We start from the raw sequence: 18956 nt of genomic DNA, 5'->3' as shown, positions 1-18956 counted from the left end.
TTACAAATTCTTCCTTTCAATTTATTAAAACCTTAAAACTTTCCTCCAACCCCCTGAGGATGACTGTACCTATCTGTGCTCTGATTTCATGTGCATTTTTAGCATAATTCTCCCTATAGCACACACTACAGCCTTCTGGCACATGGGTGCCCTGTTCCAACACCATGCAGGGCTGCCCCTGTCCGCCACCCCCTGCAACCACAGGGGTGGCAGGACTCGGGTTTGGGCAAACATGGCTGAACTGGGAACCCAGTCGAGGTGCACTGCCTGTCTAGGATGGTGGGGGGCTGAGATGCCCATCTTACCAAGGCTCCGAGCAGCTGCCACTGATGCTCGTCCAGGCACTGGGAGGGGGCCTGCTCAAGGGCGTGCTGCTCACGCAGCTCCTGGAGAAGGCTCTTCTTCCCCGACAGCCTCATCTGGGCCAGGGTGGTGATGGCGCTGCCACGGAGGGCCAGCCTCCGGAGGGCCGAGCGCAGGAGCAGGTCATGCCCCTGCAGGATGCGCCGTGTGGACCTTTGATGAAAGCGGGCAGGGGGCTGGAGTCGGTGCTCTTGGCTTCACCGAGTGCGATGGCTAATTTTATGTGTCAGTATGAATGGGCCACGTGGTGCATGAACATCTGGTCAAAAATTATTCTGGGTGTTTCTGGATGAGATTAACATTAGAACCAGTAGACTGGGTAGAGCAGATTGCCCTTTCGAATGTGGGTGGGCCTTATTCAATCAGTTTGGAGCCTGCAGATAAGAAAAAGCTGACACCCCACAGTAAGAGGGAACTCCTTCTGCAGGACTGCATTCAGCTGGGACATGGGATTTTTTCCTGCCTTTGGACTTGACCTGAAACATCAGCTCTTTGTGGGTCTTGAGACTACTGACTTTCAGTCTAGAACTTAGGCCACTGGCGCTCCTGGTTCTCAAGCCTTCAGACTTAGGACTGAAAGTACACATTGTCCTTGGGACAATCCTAATACACTGAGTTATCAAGAAATTCCCCAAATCGTCCCATTCCATAGGGAGCACTTCCAGGAGGTAGGCTGGAGTTACCCCATTTTCTGCTGCCTTGGTGAGACATGGGTGCTCGCCTATTCAGCCATCTGTTTTTTATAACCTTTTTAACTTTATCACATCCTACCCCAAGTTTCAGATGCATATGTGCAGCTGCCTTCAGTACACGGCCACTTGAATTTCTTACAGAACCCTGAAAATGAACATATCCAAAACTGAAATCTTGAGCTATTTTTGAGTTCCTATCTCAGTGACTCAAACGAAACCCTTGGTCTGCCAGAGAGCTCCAACACTGGTTTTGTAGCTTGAGGTATTTGCTGGCAGCCTGAAAAACTGAACAGAGCAGTGAAAATCAGCCTACCAAGGAGGAGAGACCTGGCAAACACCCCAGGCTTTCAGTGGGGGGCCCTCATCCTAAGACTATGGAATCATCCTTACAATGTTTTGATTTTGAACCAACTAAATTCACAAATGGAATAGCTGATCTGCTACTATCTGAAATTCCTGCTAGAAGAGAAAGCCTCTCTGGAGGAAGATCCCATCATTCAAAGTCTTGGATTATCTACAATTTCCTATCACAATTTTCCAGCATTCAGTAAATATAACCGGACTTGCAAACAGGTAGGAGTTGGCCAAAAATAAAGAGGAAAAGCAAACAACAGAAACATATCCACAAAATGCTGGATATTGGAATAATCAGACATGAACTTTAAAATAATTACAATGAATATGTTTAAGAAATTAAATGATAAGATGAAGAAATTCAGGAGATAACTAAATACTACAAAAAGAGTCAAATGAAAATTCTATAAATGAAGACACAGTAACTGACATTAAAAACTCAGGAGATGTACCATTTGCAACAACATGGATGGAGCTAGAGGGTATTACGCTCAGTGAAATAAGCCAGGCGGACAAAGACAAGTACCAAATGATTTCACTCATCTGTGGAGTATAAGAACAAAGAAAAACTGAAGGAACAAAACAGCAGCAGACTCACAGAACCCAGGAATGGACTAAAGGTTACCAAAGGGAAAGGGACTGGGGAGGATGGGTGGGAAGGAAGGGATAAGGGGGCGGAAATAAAGGGGGCATTACGATTAGCATATATAGTGTGGGGGCAGCACGGGGAGGGCTGTGCAACACAGAGAAGACGAGTAGTGATTCTACAGCATCTTACTACGCTGATGGACAGTGACACTAATGGAGTGTGTGGGGGTACTTGGTGAAGGGGGGAGCCTAGTAAACATAAAGTTCTTCATGTAATTGTAGATTAATGATATCAAAATTTAAAAAAAACTCAGGAGATGGATTTAACAGCAGAAATGACATAGCTGAAGTGAGCACTAACTGGAAGATAGCTCAAAATAAGTACTTAGACTGGGCCACAGAGAACAAAAGAATGAAAAACTTAGAAGAACATGTAAGACATACAGGATAAGGTAAAAAGGTCTAATAAATATATAATTGGAGCCCCAGAAGGGGTAGGGAGAGAATGGGTAAATGGAATATTTAAAGAGATAAGGACAGAATTTTCAAAAACGGATGAAAGACACCAAGTCACAGATTCAAGAAGCACTACAGATTTCTTAGACTAACAAGAAATGCACACCAGACCAAGTACATGTTCACTCCTATCAGTAAGTGGATGAAAATCAAAGAACAAAAGAAAATCTTAAAAGCAGCTAGAAACAACTGAAATCAGAAGACAAAAGATTATCTTTAAAAATATTTTTAAAGTAATAACCAAACTTGGATTCTATACCCAGCGAAAATATTCCTCAAAAATAAAGATTTTTTCAGACAAACAAAACCTAAAAGAATTGGTCACTAGCAGATCTAAAATACAAAGAACCTTCACATAGAGGAAAATAATCCTAGATAGAGGCTTAAAGATACAGGAAGGAATCAAGAGCAACAGTAAGGGTAAATGTGTGAGTAAATCTAAATGAATACTGATCGCATAAAACAACAACAATAATAATATCTCATAGGGTTAAAATATAGAGACAAATAAAATACCCATTAAGAAAAGCATAATCTGTGGGGAGGAGTAAGTGGAATTGAAGTGTTCTAAGGTGTCTGCACTGTCTTGGAAGAAAAACTACATTAATGTATATTAGATTTTGACATATCACAGATGCAATTAAAAATATTGAACCACAAAAAGGATAGTAAAAGAATATATAACTAACAAGCCAAAAAAGAGGAAAAGAAAGAATAATAAATAAACACCTAATCCAAAAGAAGGCAAGAAAGGTGAGAAAAAGGAACACAGAACAGAGCGGACAAAAATAAAACAAACAGTAAGATGTTAGGTTAAAAATCCAAATACATTAGCATTAGGATTTACATTAAATATAAATGTGCAATTAACTGTTAGTATAACTAAAAGACACAGACTTTCAAGCCAGACGAATCTTCTGATTGCTCACTATTGTCCTTGGCAGGGCTCACGGGTGTGCCCTGTTTCCATCTTCTCCTGACACTTCTTCTGTATGAGCATGTAATAGTTATCCACCTGCACCTTGATGTACACACAAATTAGTTCCTGGAAAAGGCTGGGCAACTAGAAAAATGGCTATATCAAAATAACTTTTCTCATATGAAAAAAAGGAAAAAAAAATGTTTTTCAGTAAGCTGAAAAAAGTGATACTTCACTAATAGCTACAGAAAAGATATAAAAAATATACATTTATCAATAAATGGGGAGTGACTGAAAAGGGGCACAAGGAGTCTATTTGGGGTGATGGAACTGTTCTAGATTTGGATCATGGTGATGGGTACAGAGCTCTGTAAATTTGCTCAAAGTAATTGAATTGTACACTTAAAATAATATACATAAATTTTACCTAAAAAATGGTGTTAAAAAATTCCTCTGAAAGACAGTTCTGTAAAGTAGATAATATTAGCCCCATTTATAGATGAGGAAATTGAGAATAAGAAAGGGTAAGTCATTTGCCCAGATCAATTCGATTCTAAGCCTTTGTCCATGCACTCAGCTATCTCTCTACTCCATATTTACATTTACAATTTCCTTTGTCTCAAAACCAGTTTGTAAGAGATGCAGGGGGCAGTTACGTGTCCACCCTACAGAGGAAAACACTGAGGGGAGAATGGCGTACCACACAGGACACGGGCCCTGACCCTTCAGAAGGCTGCACTCACTCTTCACTGAGGCCACCAAGCTGGTCCAAGACTCGGTGGATGGTGCTGTCGTGGCCTTCCTGGATGTGTGTCTGCAGCACGGTGGACAAAGCGTGCTCCTCCATCCACACCTGAACCCCAGAACAGAGGGACGAGGTGAACTCAAGCTCATTTTACCCATCCCTGCTTCATTGGAACATGCATCTTGTTTCTTTTTTTAAAAAAATCCTGTTCTCCCCTGATGTCATTCAAATTTTTCTCTTATAAAAGTTGCTTCTGAAGATTTTTAAATTTCTCCATTCGCATTTACATCTTAAAGCAATATTTATTTTCTGTGGCATGAGGATAGGGTCTAATTTTCTCAGTATAAGTGGTTACTAATTGTCTCAGCACTGTTTATGACATAATTAATTTTTTTATCACCAGCCTGTCATGCCACCTTGTCTTGACATAGTTTCCATATACACATGTATCTTGTTCCAGACTCTTTCTTTTATTCTGTGGGTCTTTCTTTTTCTGCACCAATTACACTGTTTTAATAGCTGTCATTAGAGCAAGACTGCACAGCTGCCAGGCAAGGCCGCCCATATTCCTTCATAAATAACTGTGCTAGTGAGTCTGGGTTGCCTTGCTTTTGAATTTTAGGATTAGTTTATGAAATATAGCACTACAGACTTAAGGACCCATTTATCAAGTGGAGGAAAACATCTTGTTTGGATTTTAGAACTGGACTGAATTTATAGATTAGTTTGGAGAGAACCACCATCTTTCCAAAATTGAGTGTTCCCATCCAAGAACATGGCATTTTTCTCGTCTTTATGCCTTCAATAATATTTATAAACTTCTCCATAAAGCTCTTAGATGCCTTGGTCAGATTTATTATTAGGCACCCTACAGCTCTGATTCTGAAAAGGATCTTTATCTTATCAAGGTGTTGGGGTGCGTAGGAGATCTACTGGATGGGGATACCGATTTGCACCCTGCAAGCTTACTGAGCAATCGTAATAGTTGTGATAGTTTGTAGATTCTTTTGGCTTTTCCATGGAAACATTCATACCATACAGAAGAATTCTATGTAAGGGCATTAAAGCACCCCCACTGATTGTGTTTTTCAGATCTTATTGTTACGGCCTGACTTACGACCCAATCTGTCTATCATTCTCTGTAATTGAGATGGGGTGTTAGAAACTTCCATCATAACATATTCACAGCTTCTGAGAATTAGGACAGGGACATCTCTGGGGGGCATTAAGCATTTCTGTAACTAACATAGTGGACTGGGAAGAAGCCTAGAAACCTGAATTTTATAGGTTTAGTTACATTTTAAGAACCACCATTCTACAAACGGTTCCAATTGTGTAACTGACAGATTCTGTAATACTGATAACTTCCCTGAATAATAGAATATGAAATTACCAAGGCCTTTGAGTAGAAAACAATGTGGGATATGAATGTCACAGTCTGGGTTTGCGCTTGATGTTCTATGAGTAGTTTTGTGGGTGCTTTTCTTCTCATGACTAAATTTTCATCTGATCCACAGAAAGTTCAACCCTCATTTTTATCATCACAGTGGAAAAATGGAATGTGAGAGAACATGGATCTCTAAATACCTTGTGGTAATTTATGGCAATTAATCAGTCAGTAGATTAATTATGACATATATACCTTGGGAAAACAGTCTTGGGTCATACTTATTTAATCAGTTGATGAGGTCATTAACTATTTTGCTTGCTTCTTGCATGCAAAACTCTTCTTGCAATAATTCTACACAAGCCATGGAAAATTCACACGTATTCATATACTTACAAACCAAATAAGTAAAAAACGAGAACCAGAAGCTATGCATTATCTGGTATGCTGAAAAAAGCTTAAGACTTGTAACCAGAGGGTTTTAGATGAATCATGGGTATTTGTCTCATAATTTATTGGAAATAAAGTCCTTGATTTTTTCAATGTCAGCACCATTAAGTGATTAAACACTGTGCAAAAAGCCTTAACTTCAATTATCTCACAGCAACCCTGTTGGGGTATTTTGATCCCTATTTTTCAAATAGAAGCTGAAGTTCTGAGGCATTTAGCAGGTTGTGCAAAACCCCAGAGTTATGGGAGGTCAGCTGACTGGCTAAAGTCACCCAGCCCATTGATGGAGTTGCTCTGGTTCAAACCCAAGCATTCAGCTTCCAAAATCAGAGGCCTGTCTGCAAACTGCAGCTGTCCCTGAAGAGCCATCACCGCCATCTGGGGTGGGGGTGGGGGGTGGGCATGGCTACATCAACGGACATTAGACTCTCGGACCCAAGTTTCCCCACCTTCTCTAGAAAATATAAATTAAGTGGTCTGAGGCCCAGATTGGTATGAATCAGATGAATTCTGCTTCATTTTCATCCCTTGGAAGACTACAGGGTCAAGGTGACCCCGTCATAATTTCCAAAGCTGCATTATCATTGATGGAAATAGAGCAAATGTTTCCTAAGCACTTATTTTATCCCAACCCCTGGGCTTTGAACAAGGCAATGTAAAAAGGAACAGCAGTGTTGCTTCCTCCAGAAACTTAGAGGCAAATGCAGGAAACAGACAAGCTACTGATGACAGCACAACAGGATGCAGCTGGCGGAACACTGAAAATGACTAGAAGCAGTCTGATCAATCTGACAGTGTGGTGTGGTTAAAGTAAAGGTTCCTGTGGCCAGCATCTCACCTGGCCCTGGTTGGCTAGCTCACTACACACCTGTGGGCAGTACGTTGCTGTTGACTCTATATAAAGAGCTCCGCCCAGTGTTCTGGGTGACATGGCAGCACAGCCGCACAGCTGCAGAGCAGAGGCTGGAGTGGTGGCAGCGCTGAGGACAGAGACTGGGACGGCTGCGGGGGCAGAAAGGCCCAGAGGCAGAGACCAGCTTGCTGCACCCAGACTTGCTCTGAGTGGACGGGATTCTAGTGACTGACCTGCCACCGTGGGAATAAAGTTGGGTATAACCCTTTCACCCCAAGAATGTTCTATTGTCATTCTTCGGTCTCACTGAATCCATAGTGAATTTGCCTGGGGCTGAAAGCCATTGACAAGACAATTGGTGACAGTCAGCAGGATTCATTGTTGACCGAGGAATAGAACGGGCTGCCTCATGGGAGAGTGTGCCCACGGCTGCCCCTATGGACTGGGGTACATCTGAGTGTCCCCGAGTGGACATGTGGTCCAACGTGGCTTGCCTCCTGGAGGACTGGGCCCCACCCCGAGGCTGGCAAGGGGTGGAGGTGACGCCTGAGGCAGCAGGACAGGCCCTTGGTATAGTAAGTAGGCCCTTTGAGAAACAGAGCGCCCGTCAGGCGGCGGGAGCCATGAACAGTTTTCTCCACACAGTACTGAGAAAGGCCGCAGGGAGAAAGACGCCCTCCTGCAGGAAGCACGAGAAGAGAGCACGAGACCTGAGCTGCGAGGTGCTGCTGTGGAGGTAAGAAATTTGTGGCTGAAATGGCATCACTGAGGTGTGTGGACATGGTAAAGGATCATGGTAACCTGAGAAGTAGTGGCCAGAGAAGGAGCCTGAGAGCGCAGGCTGCCAGGTGCTGAGGGGCAGGTGAAGGGTGTAGTGGGGCCCTCAGCCTGGGGATGGAGTGAAGGTTTCACAACAGGTGGGGATGGGGGCCCTGCCGGTGCAGGAGGCATCAGCCCCTCCTCAGTTGAAACCCTACCTGGTTGAAAGCTGGGGGAAAGCCTGAAAGAAAACAAAACCTCGGCAGCGGCGGGTTCCTCCAGGAGAGCTGCAGCCCCCTCCCCAGGTCAGGGAGCGCCCCATGCCCCACTCCTATCCTTAGCCTCAAGCACTGAAAGCACAGAAGGAAATACGGTCTGACACTCGGAGGGAGAATTTAAAGGGCCCGTGAAGGTCACGAGGACCCAGGTGTGGGCTGATGTGATAAAGACAGGAGCAGACAGAGGGAGACTGGATGGAGGGCCAGGTGGCCCCTTGCTGGAGCCATGGCAGCAGTTGGGGCCAGGGCGGCGGGATCGGCCTGTGTGTCTGCAGGACTTTCTGCTGGACAGGCTGGAGAAGGTGGGTAAGGCCCTCCCACGGTCCCTTTGGTTAACTCATTTCAGTGGAACTGGTTTGAACACAGCCAGGGTGACCACTTGGTGGCAATGGATTTTCTCAGGCTTGAGGGTTATTATACTTTGTCCTAATTTTTGTTATTTGTATATTGCATTATGTTGTTATGGAATTTGGTTACAATGCTCCAGCTTCCTTGCACAGGGACCATAGCAGAAGATTGAGGGCACATAGATTGAGAGGAGAGGATCCTGGAGGGGTGGAGTGTGGATAAAGTGAAGGTTCCTGTGGCCAGGATTCTCACCTGGCCCTGGTCGGCTGGCTCACTGCACACCTGCGGGCAATGCATTGTTATTGACTCTATAAAAAGAGCTCTGCCCAGTGCTCTGGGTGACTGCACAGCTGCAGAAGAGCAGAGACTGGAGTGGTGGCAGTGCCAAGGACAGAGCCTGAGACGGCTGCAGGTGCAGAGACAGGCTTGCTGCACACAGACTCGTTCTGAGTGGATGGTATTGACCTGCCACTGTGGGAATAAAGTTGGGTGTAAACCCTTTCACCCTAAGAACGTTCCATTGATTGTCAGTCCTCGGTGTCATTGAATCCATAGTGAACTCGCCCAGGGCTAAAACCCATTGGCAATATAGACAGGCAGGGCACTAGGCCCTGTGCAGCCCCATGGCTGTGCACAGCCATGGGGCTACACAATGCTTGTCTTTGTTTACTTGGTCCTCTGGACAGCTCCAGGGTGTTGCTGTGGAACCCCTGGGTAGAAGCAGCATCAGGCAGAGCTTCTCTGTAACCAAGTGGCTACCCAAGCAAGGAGACAAGGGTTTTCTCCTAGGACAAGCCCCTGGGGTGGGCCATCAGGGGCTGGGACAGTGGCGGCCTGCCTCTCTGCCCCACCATCCTGAGCACGTCAGCCTCCACTCTCTGGCAATCTGCCTCTGTGTGCAAGCAGGCTGGCGCCCTCCGGCCTTTCAGCACCTACGCTGGGCGGGAAGAACAGGGGACCTGCGGGAGGGGGGCCTCTCCCGGCAGCACTGGGCTTTTCCATTAGGAGAAGCTCTTTGCAGGTGACACACCTTGTCTCACAGGCCAGAACTGTGTCGCTTGGCCACTGCTACATACGAGGACACTGAGCCTCTAGCGTGCAGGAAAGAGAGAGAGGGTGTATTTTGTTGTTTCTTACATTTAAAATTCTTCCTTTTTTTAAATTAGAAAAATTATTTAACTAAAATTAATGTATATTAGTTTCCTATTGTTGTTAGACATTACTACAAACTGTGGCCTAAAACAACACAAATTTATTACCTTACAGTTCTGGAATTCTGAAGTTTGAAATGGGTCTTACTGGGCCACAATCGAGGGCTGGCCCCCTCTGGAGCCCCCGGGGGTGGGGGGGGATCTGTTCTGCCTTTTTCAGCTTCTAGAGGCTGCGCTCCTTGGCTAATGGCAGCATCGTTCCAGCAGCTGCTCGGGTCTTGGCTCGCCTCCTCCGACTCTGACCTCCCTCCACTCTTGTAGGGGACCCTTGTGGTTACACTGGGCCCACCTGCATAATCCACACTAATCTCCGTATCTCAAAACCCTTAATTTAATCTCATCTGCAAATTCCCTTTTGCCAAGTTGGGTGACACGGTCACAGGTTCTAAGGATCAGGATGTGGACATCTTTGGGGACATTATTCTATCCACCTCATGCATAGTTTTAGTTTTTTAATAATGAGACAGACTTCCCTGAAAAACAGGAGCCCCTCCCCTGTGAACCACCTTCTGTCGTTGATTTCTATTATTCGAAGGGACGGCCTTGCTGCCCTCTCCTGATGGATCAGCTGAAGGTGTTATCGCACCTACTATCCCCGGAGGGGGCTCTGCTCTCTTCTGCCCCCTGCCTTGGTTGGGAAAGGTCGGCAACCAGCATCTTGACACAGTGCCTCGCATAGGCCCTAGAGGACGTTCCATGAACGAAATGTCTCATCAGTCTTCGTAAGTGTAAAAAATGCAGCCTCTAGACCCAGTCTGGCAAATGGCCCGCACCTGCTTTTCCTGCTCCAGGAGATCCTGGAAGAGTTTCCACTGCTGTTTCCGGAAGCGATCCGACTTCCCCAGCTGCCAGGCGGTGTTCTCTCGGACTTCCTGCCTCAGGTATTCACACTCTGTCCCGTTGAGGCCGGCCACACCCGGGAGCGTCTGAAGGAACAGGACATCCACAAACTTCTGGAATGTTTCCACGGTGCCACGGAACAGCTCCTGAGGCCAAGAGCCACACGCTGGGGTTACAAGTTCTGTCCTCACTACAGGCAGGGTGTGAGCTTCCCACGAGACACGGGGATCCAGCAAAGATGACTCTCACATCACACACACATACACACACACAATCTTGGGCAACGCCCCTGCCTTCCAGGCCTCCCACCTCCATGCAGTCAAGCCCCAGATGTGCCCTCCTGACCCAACGAGGCCTTAATCTCTAGGGTCTCCTGCAAACATCTGTCAAGTTATTCTCACCACCCCAGCCGGCTTCTCTACCTCCTTCCGTCCTCCACCCTTACGCGAGTTATTGCACAAGCCCCAGATCCTCCTGTCATTCTGGTCCAGCGGCTTGGAATGCCTCTGTGCATCACCACCCAGGTCACTAGGCAGGCCTCCTAGGAGGTCCTGCCTCATTCCCACCATTCTGTTCCCTTTAGCCCACCTCCCCTACTCTAGTCTCTCTCTAAAAAGTATTTCATTAAGTTATGGAAAACAAAAGCCCTTAGATAATATCCCTGGGTCTCTCAGACTAACATGGGCATTTCTGACCCTGAGCCACACAGCTCTTTGGTCAGCCCCACCAGGCGTCTCAACTACAATTTATCCATCACCTCCCAGCCCACAGCTTCCCAAGGGTGGAGGCCGCATGATACATCTGCACCCACGCTCACATCCTCCCAGGCCGAGCACCTGAATGCTTCACCCACAGACATAATATAGAATGCCCATCCCCCTGCTCTGTCTGGGAATTCCCAGCACATATTCCAAAACTCACTCTAGGGTCTCCTCTCCCAGGCTGGCCTCCTGACTGCAGGGTTCAATTAGGCAGTGTGATTTAAGCCGAACACCTGCCTGCCTTCTTCCTGGGAGTCTGGAATCTTGGTACATGTCAGGCAGAGGGTGTCTATGTGATTGGCCTCCTACCCCCAATAAATACCTGGGGCTCCTAAACTCAGGAGAGCTTCCCCAGTGGACAACACTTGACATGAGTTATTGCAACTCGTTGTGGCAGGGTGGGGGGATTAAGCACCAGTCTGCTGGGAGAGATTCGGGAAGCTCGGCCTGGTTTCCTCTGCATTTCACCCCATGTGCCTTTTCCCTTGACTGATTTTGCTTTGAATCCTTTTTGCTGTAATAAATCTTGGCATGGGTGGCACTAACTACTAGGTCCCGTGAGTCCTCCTGGCAAATCTTCAAACCTGAGTGTGTCCCGGGGACCCCAACAGAGGTGCCCATCCTTTGCTTCTACCCTCCTAGCACTTGCCATCCTGTGTGGTCACCAGCTGCTCTGCTGCCCTTCTCACGGACTGGGCCATGAGGCTTCCTAAGAGCAAAGTCCTGCCTTAGCATCTGCAGGGCCTCTTATGGCACCTGGAAAATAGCAGGCAACAATTTCATAATTGGTAATGATTATGAATTCCTACCATGTGCCAGAGAGTGTCATTAACACTTTTCTTGTATTATCTCATTCAATCCTTCCAACAGTCTAAGGAAGATGTTCTATTATAATTATGATCATTGTACAGATGGGGAAATGAGGCACAGAGAGGATGGATGACCCAATGCAGTCTGCAGAGGGTCCCGGTCCCTGGACTATAGGACTCTTGTTTTTAACCATATGCTACAAGGATAATTGGCCTTTTGAAAGAAAAATAAACACATTCTTAGCACCTAGTATCTTGTACCTAGGTCATACTTGGTGTGCTCAATGAATATCTAAGTTAAATTTAAATCAAATCAATATTTATCAAAGACAGTGAATGCCCCACTCTAAGAAGCTCATGGCCAAGCTGGACTTTGTTCAGAATAAAGTGACCATGACAGGGGCATAAGGGACTTACATCCTTTTAGACGATTTAGTGATCCTACTGGGAATGGCCAGCCAGGTAATCTGGACCAACTCCCTGCTGAGGAGGAATGAAATGAAAAGTTGGACAAATGTTTATTAAGTCATCACAGAAGTCCTAAAGAGCTAACAGGGCTGTGGGCAGTGCCCAGCCAAGGTCTGAGAGAGGGCACGTCCCAGAGGCGTGTGTGGCCTCTGGGGCCGCAGTGTCCTTGAGGCAGGCTGCACCTCTCCATTCCATTCCAGAGGTTGCCCAGGGAGGAAGAGGTGGTCCTGGCAATCGGACCCAGGCTTCCCTGTTCTAGGCCCACAGTGTCCTCTGACGCTGCTGTATACTGACAACCTCACAAACGAAGCCTACTTTTCATCCTGGGTGAACTGACTTCCAAAACCTTTGCCTCCAGGGACATCTGGAGGAGGGAGTCCCAGGCACCCTAGAAACGGCAGGTGCCTCAGATACGCCCCTGGTATGAGACACGGGCAGGACCTGTGGAGGGCATGTGGCTTGCCTGAGTCACCCAGCCAGAGGAGTCTCCCGCCCAGAAGGAGGTGAGGTTCTCCTGCACACACGCACTGGGGTTGTCTGCCTATCCCACCTGGAGACCACACACCTGGCAGAGCGCAGCCACGGCCTCGGTGCTTCTTATGTTCGCCTCCTCCTCCAGGTAACTCTGGGCCAACCTGTGCCTCTCCAGGACCTCGTGAAAAGCCTGTGAGTAAAACAGAAGCTGAATCAATTAGAAAAATTAGGATTTTTTTCACAGGAAATTCTCCCCACCGGACCCCTGCCTCTCAGACTGGAAGCTGTCCATCCCTGAGTCGTGCACAAGGGAACAGAGACCCGGAGACGTCGCGTGGCTTGCACGGCTTGCAAACTAAAGTAAGACCAGCAAACGCGACCACTTGGCCACAAACCACCCAGATGTCATTCTCTGACTTCAGCTGCTGGGGGCCACCCCCCAGGCCCTGGAAACCCACTAGTGGAGCCCACAGCCTAGCCAGGCCAATGCGCACGGGCCATGAGGTCAATGTAGTCAGCAACAAGCAGGCCCACTGCGCCCATGTGGCTGGGCTCTGAGTGGGAGACGGGGCAGCACCCGTGCACGTCAGGGCCCCCAACACTACCAGAGGGGCACAGTGATGGCGAGGGGGGCTTCTCTTAGGGTCCACGGGAAAACTGCCGGGTAAGGTGAGTCTTCAAGGACAAGGACAGTTCCTTGGAGGGAAGACTGGAGCCACACAGTCTGGAGCGGCCGCAGGAGGGAGTAAGGGGCCACCTGGCCTTGACGGGGGCAGAGCAGAGGGTGAGCCTTGCGGGCTGGATGTGGGGGGACACAGCCGCGGCGTGAGTGTGTGTGCATTCATTTGGCACTCCTTCAACCCTGCCTTCCTGAGCTGGCTTGGTCACCTTCTCCCCACGCAGGGTGGGGCCATGCGAAGTCAAGACAGGGGCCTGGAATCCCAGAGGGACAAATAACAGTAATACCAGGTCTTCTCACTCTGATTTCAAATGATCTTCTAGAAGATATAAACAGCACCTCTCTGCTCCCTCCAGCCTCCCCACCTCCCCTGCCAGTCTGACTGGAAGGGGCCTGAAGTGAGAGGCAGCAGGACCCTCCTCCGTCCTTGGGGGGCCCCTCCCCTGGCTTCCCCTGTGGTGCTGATGTCACCACGCTGGCCCCAGGGAGGACGGAGCCCACAGCTCCAGCCCGGCCTGGATCCAGACCCCCTGGGAGAGCCGAGGGAGCGGCCCCCAGTGCGGCCCCAGTGAGGAACCCAGACACACAGCCAGGCTGCCCTTCCAGTCTTGCTGAATCCGAACGAGCACATGAGGGGCACTATCGTTCCTGCTGCACAAAGGAGGAAGCCAGGGGCGGGGGTGAGCAATGTGCCAGGGTCACCCAGCTAGCTGGCGATGCAGTCAGTGTCCCAGCATACTGCCAGCGGCCCCAGCACCCAGATGCTCAGCCACCGCACAGAAGGGCCGCAGCCAAGCAGCCCTGGCCTGGCCTCGGCCAGTCAGCAGGGAGTACAGAGGGGAAGGCCGAACCCTGCCCCCTCTATGAGAACCGCGGGTCCTGGCCCATCCCGCCTGCACAGTGCCAGCTCATTCTTTTCCCTCAAGGCAGGTGACGTCTTGCTTCCTGACCTCCTGAGGGTCTCCTTGTTCCCTTCCCAGTCAAGACCAAAGACCTTTTCTAGCTTGGCCATGTCCCTGGTCCTGCCCACTCAGCCCCACCTGCAGTGTCCTCCCTGCCCCTGGGCTTGCCACCTGGCCCAGCCAAGTCCCATCTCGAGGTGTGTGAGCTTGCATTATACCCCAGGGACATGCCTGTGCCCTCTGGTCCACACAGCACCCCCTTGGTGCACACTGGCTGCCCCCTCCCCTGCGTCAGGGTGTGCAAAGCTCTCTCCATGGACTCTCCTGCCCCTCTTCCCTGCAGCCCAGTGAGGGTGGTGCTGCTGTCATCACTGGCTTACAGATGAAGAAGCTGGGGACACAGGGCTTAAGGGACTTGCTGAGGTCACTGGGCTGACATGTGGAAGCCAGAGAGTTGACCTCGTGTCTGGCAGATGCCAAAGTCCCTGGCTTTCCTTGCATGGTAATGGCAACTGAGCCACGCCGCTCGACCCAAGAGGCTGCTCCCGGGTGGTAGTGCCTGGGCCTGTCAGTGGGGCAGGGGTTCGGGGGGTTCGGGACAGGGTCACCTGGAGGAACTCTTCGGGGTCGGCAGTCAGCTGGGCCTCAGCCAGGAAGCTCCTCTGCTCTGTTTCTTGGGCCAATGTGAGCTTTGCCGTCTCCTCTGCCTGGTGAGCCAGCGACACCTTCACCAGGTCTTTGCCTCGCTGGACAAACTCTGACATGGACAAAAGCCACAGGGACAACACGGGTCAGTCTTCTGGCAATGCCTTCAGTGGCTCCTTGTGTGCGTAAGAGTCACAGGGGCAAACTCCATTTCCCTTTTTGTTCTATTTTCTAGGCACTTGTGCTTCCAAACACCAGTCTTAGGAGCCCTAGCCCCTCAAAGCCCACAGGCCCATGGTATTCGAAGGGACCCCCACTTCCCCATGGGCCCAGGGCTCAGGACGCCGCAAGAGGTTTATTTAGCTGCTGTGCAGGGCAGCCGACCAACCCGACCAGGAGATTTAAAAAGAGGCATTTTCCTGGGGAAGAGGGTGAGGGAGGTGTGGCTGGCACAGGGAGCAGAGGGGACCAGAGAGGACCGGGAGCCCAAGTGTGCAGGAGGACAGTGACACCGCAGGCTGGAGCAGGCCTAGAAACCACAGGACGGGTGATCAGATGAGCAGACCAGAAGGGTGGTGGGCTGGGAGCTGCAGGAAGGAGGGAACGGAGGGGCAGGGGAACAGGCAGCCAGCAGGGGCTGGGATCTAAACCCCCTCCAGCCTGCCAAGGGCACTTGGCTAGAGGCAAGCCAAGCACAGACCTAGGTGCTGGGCTGTGCCTGTGAGCAGGGCCCAACCCAGCTCCCGATCTGCCTGTCAGGGAGGGCGAGAACAGCAGCAGGCGGGGCCAGGGCCATGCTAGGGGAGAGACGTGGCAGGGGATGGGGAGGAGGGGGCGGGCAGTGTGTCCAGCAGAGAAGGCTCCTGAGAGAGGAGGCAGGTCACCAGGACAGACCAGAGCCCCCCCAACCCAGGGTCCTCGGTCCACCGACCATCTCTTTGCCTCCCCCACCTCATCCAAGCTCAACAGACTGCCAAGGGAAGCCCTTCAGCATCCTTCCTGCTGTCTGCTGGTGGGGTCTCTTCCAGCTAGTGAAGCCCAGGCCACTGTGTGATGACCCAGTGGCCCTGAGGCCAGATGCATTTGGGTGCTATATGGTCCAGCATGCCAGCCAATGGCATGCTTCCACATGGGCACAGAAGCTGTGATGACAAGTGACATAAGGACCTTGTAGAATGGTCTGGTTGGAGTCCTGATGTCCCATTGCTGAGGGCCTGCCCTCTGACCCATCTCCAAAGGGCAGAGGGGACCAGGTCATATGCCGCTATGGAAACCTGGTGCTGTGCAGTGAACTGTGTTCCGCAAACGGATGCACTGAATCTACATGCACGGGACTGCATTTGAGATGGGGCCTACAAGGAGGTAATCAAGGTTGAATGAGGCCAAAAGGCTAATCATAACCCTGACAGTCACAACCCGGAGAGGAAGAGGCGCACAAAAGCTCCCTCTCTGCCATGTGAGGACACAGCTAAAAGGTGGCTATTTGCAAGCCGGCAAGCAGGCTGTTACCAGCATGGAATCAGCTGGCACCCTGATCTTGGACTTCCAGCCTCCAGAACTGTGAAAAAAATAAGTCTGTTGTTTTAGCCCTGAAGTCTGTGGCATCTGGTGGGTGCCCGAGCTGACTGAGACACCTAGAGGCTCCCTGGTCCTGCAGTGCCCAGCCCTGCTGTGGGACCTGTTCAGCACACAGATTCCATGCCTTATAGTCCTGACTGAGACCCGGACAGGCCCCGGACGCTCATGCAGCCTTGAACCAGCCCAGGGGACGTGGATGAGTCTCCTGCCAGGGGCGCCAGGATGCTGGTATTGGCTGCAGAAGTAGTTTCCTCCCTGCCAATAAAAGACCTGAGTTTCTTTTCACAGGGCCCATTAGTGACGACCTGGACTGCGTCTCAGATGCCCTTGATGTGCCGAGCCCTGACTTGCCCACCTCCCAGGGTCGGAGCCGGGAACAGCCATGTCGGGCTGCCTGTCCTGCCCCCCACTCAAGCCCACTGCCCACCTGCAGCTTAGCACAGCCTGGGATTCGTGCAGGGCCTCGGGCTGCAGCTGAGCGGCACATCACTGCTGGCACTTCCACCCTCCTTTGCCCTCCTCATGTCCTAGGTAGCTCTGCTGCAGGACGCCAGGGCCCCCGTCAGCCTGAATCGTCGATGGCTGGCACAGGTGGCACTGGTCTCACGGGTGCTGCTCCTCCTCTGGGACGCTTGCAAGGGCTGCCCCCAGCCCTGGCCCCCATGCCCTGCAGCACCAGGGACCCCAGAGGGACTGCACCCGCCCCAGGCCCTGGCTCGCTCACCCCTGCTGAAGAGTTCTGCCTCCCCCCAGAAGGCCTTGTGCTGCTCGGTCAATAGCTCCTCCTTCTGCCACCCGGAGAGCTTCCCTTCGATGGTCAGCAGCTCCAGGCCGTGGGAGATGGCGGCCAGCCGGCATCTGGTCTCCTCCTGGATTTGCAGCTTCAGAGATTCCATCATTTTTGCCATGTGCGCCCGCCCCAGCGTTCTCTCCAAGGTGTCCTAAGGAGAGACACACGGGATGACGGGATGGGACATCCTGGGTCGGCGCAGACGTAAAGGTCTGTGGATGGCAAGGGGCTCTGTCCTGGCGCCCCACCTCCCCGTGAGCAGAGCACAGATGACTTGGCCCTCTTTCCGAGCCTCCTGTGCCGCTCCTCAGAGGGGGACGAAGTCATCCCCCACTGGGATGTGGCAAGGCTGACACAGGGTGACATGGTGCTTAGTGCATCGTGAGCGCTCCTCTGGAGAGGCATTCAGTGCCTGCACTTGGCCACAGAGGGAAATTCCTAACGGTCCTCCTCCCCATCCCACTGGGCCTTTGTCCTCCACAGCCCTGGAAATGGAACTCGGGAGAAATAACCAAGGTATAGTTCTTGGCTTTCAAGCCTCAGAGAGCTTGAGTCCCAGGATTTAAGAGATTCCAAGGGCAAGACTGGCTTTAAGGGGTGTGCCTGGGGTCGGCCTTCAGAACTGGCCCGCCCTGCCCTGCCGTTATCATCGCGTAGGAAGGCAGGCTTGGGAGGGACAAGGTTGGCAGAGGCAGGGGCGGGTGCCCTAGGTCAGTGTGGGTGTCTGCAGGGAGCAGCTGCTCAGGAAGGCTGCACAATGAGCCCGGATGTTGTTGGGACCAGCAGGGGGGCCACAGGAACCCCGGGTCACGTTCAAGTGGTGGCCCTGCGTCTCAGGGGAGGATGCCTTCCCACCCGGCAATGGCCCCACCAACCACCTGGCACTGGCAGAGGTCCCAGTTGGCCTCAGTCCCCTTCTGCCCACAACAGGGGCAATCGTGCCTCATTCACGCCCCCACCCACCCACTTCCCACGGGCCCACCCAGCACAGGCCCTGCTCCCTCCTGCCCTGGGCTGCAGCCACTGTCCACTCCTGCTCTCCCAGCCTCGACCTGTCCCCTCTACGCTCCACTCCTGCAAGGCAGGCAGGGCCTCTGCGAGATGCAGACGTGGCTCTGTCATCCCCTAGCCCAGACCCTCCCCTCCAGGCTCTGCCTTCAAACCACGTCTAGGCGCCTGGGCGCGGTGCACTGGGCCCTGCAGGACCTTCAGAACCAGGCCTGGCTTCGTCTCCTTGCTCCTGGCTGCGCGGCACACCTGACACTCAGCTCTGCACAGGGGCCTCTGTGCACACGGCCCTCCCACCTGAACACTCTCCCCCTCCGGGCTGTGTGGCAGCTTCCCCGATCTCTTCCCCCCCACCAGCTCCCACACCTGAGCTCCATGGCCCCTAATCACTAGGGCAGTCCCAGGCTGGACTGAAAGCTCACGAAGACAGAGCCACCCTCCGCCCAGCGCTGGGAGGCCTGTTTGCTGAACCGCACAGGAACGTGTTCTATCAGTGTGTGAACAGGATGAAGGCTGAGCTTTATTCCGGAGGCAAAATA

At 51.1% G+C, this 18956-nt stretch overlaps 1 protein-coding gene across 12 annotated transcripts in view; it reads right to left on the bottom strand.

Annotated features, from left to right (window-relative positions):
- The window catches only part of EVC (EvC ciliary complex subunit 1), a 67030-nt gene that overhangs the window by 15755 nt on the left and 32319 nt on the right, over positions 1 to 18956 (bottom strand). For 11 of the 12 annotated variants that reach the window (XR_012131830.1, XM_073237864.1, XM_073237865.1 and 8 more), the window contains exons 9-14: positions 17344 to 17560; positions 15005 to 15153; positions 12907 to 13005; positions 10237 to 10449; positions 4176 to 4285; positions 306 to 516 (exon numbers count right to left, since the gene is read on the bottom strand). Coding sequence is in view for 11 of the 12 variants with exons in the window: in XM_073237864.1 (XP_073093965.1) it covers positions 306 to 516; positions 4176 to 4285; positions 10237 to 10449; positions 12907 to 13005; positions 15005 to 15153; positions 17344 to 17560 (999 nt within the window). In the remaining variant the exon portion in view is untranslated. The remainder of the gene's footprint in view (positions 1 to 305; positions 517 to 4175; positions 4286 to 10236; positions 10450 to 12906; positions 13006 to 15004; positions 15154 to 17343; positions 17561 to 18956) is intronic. The other variant, XM_073237867.1, reaches the window with a different exon arrangement.

This window comes from Manis javanica, chromosome 5 (assembly GCF_040802235.1).
Source record: "Manis javanica isolate MJ-LG chromosome 5, MJ_LKY, whole genome shotgun sequence".
Lineage (NCBI taxonomy): Eukaryota > Metazoa > Chordata > Mammalia > Pholidota > Manidae > Manis > Manis javanica.
This window is presented reverse-complemented; position numbering and strand designations above follow the sequence as displayed.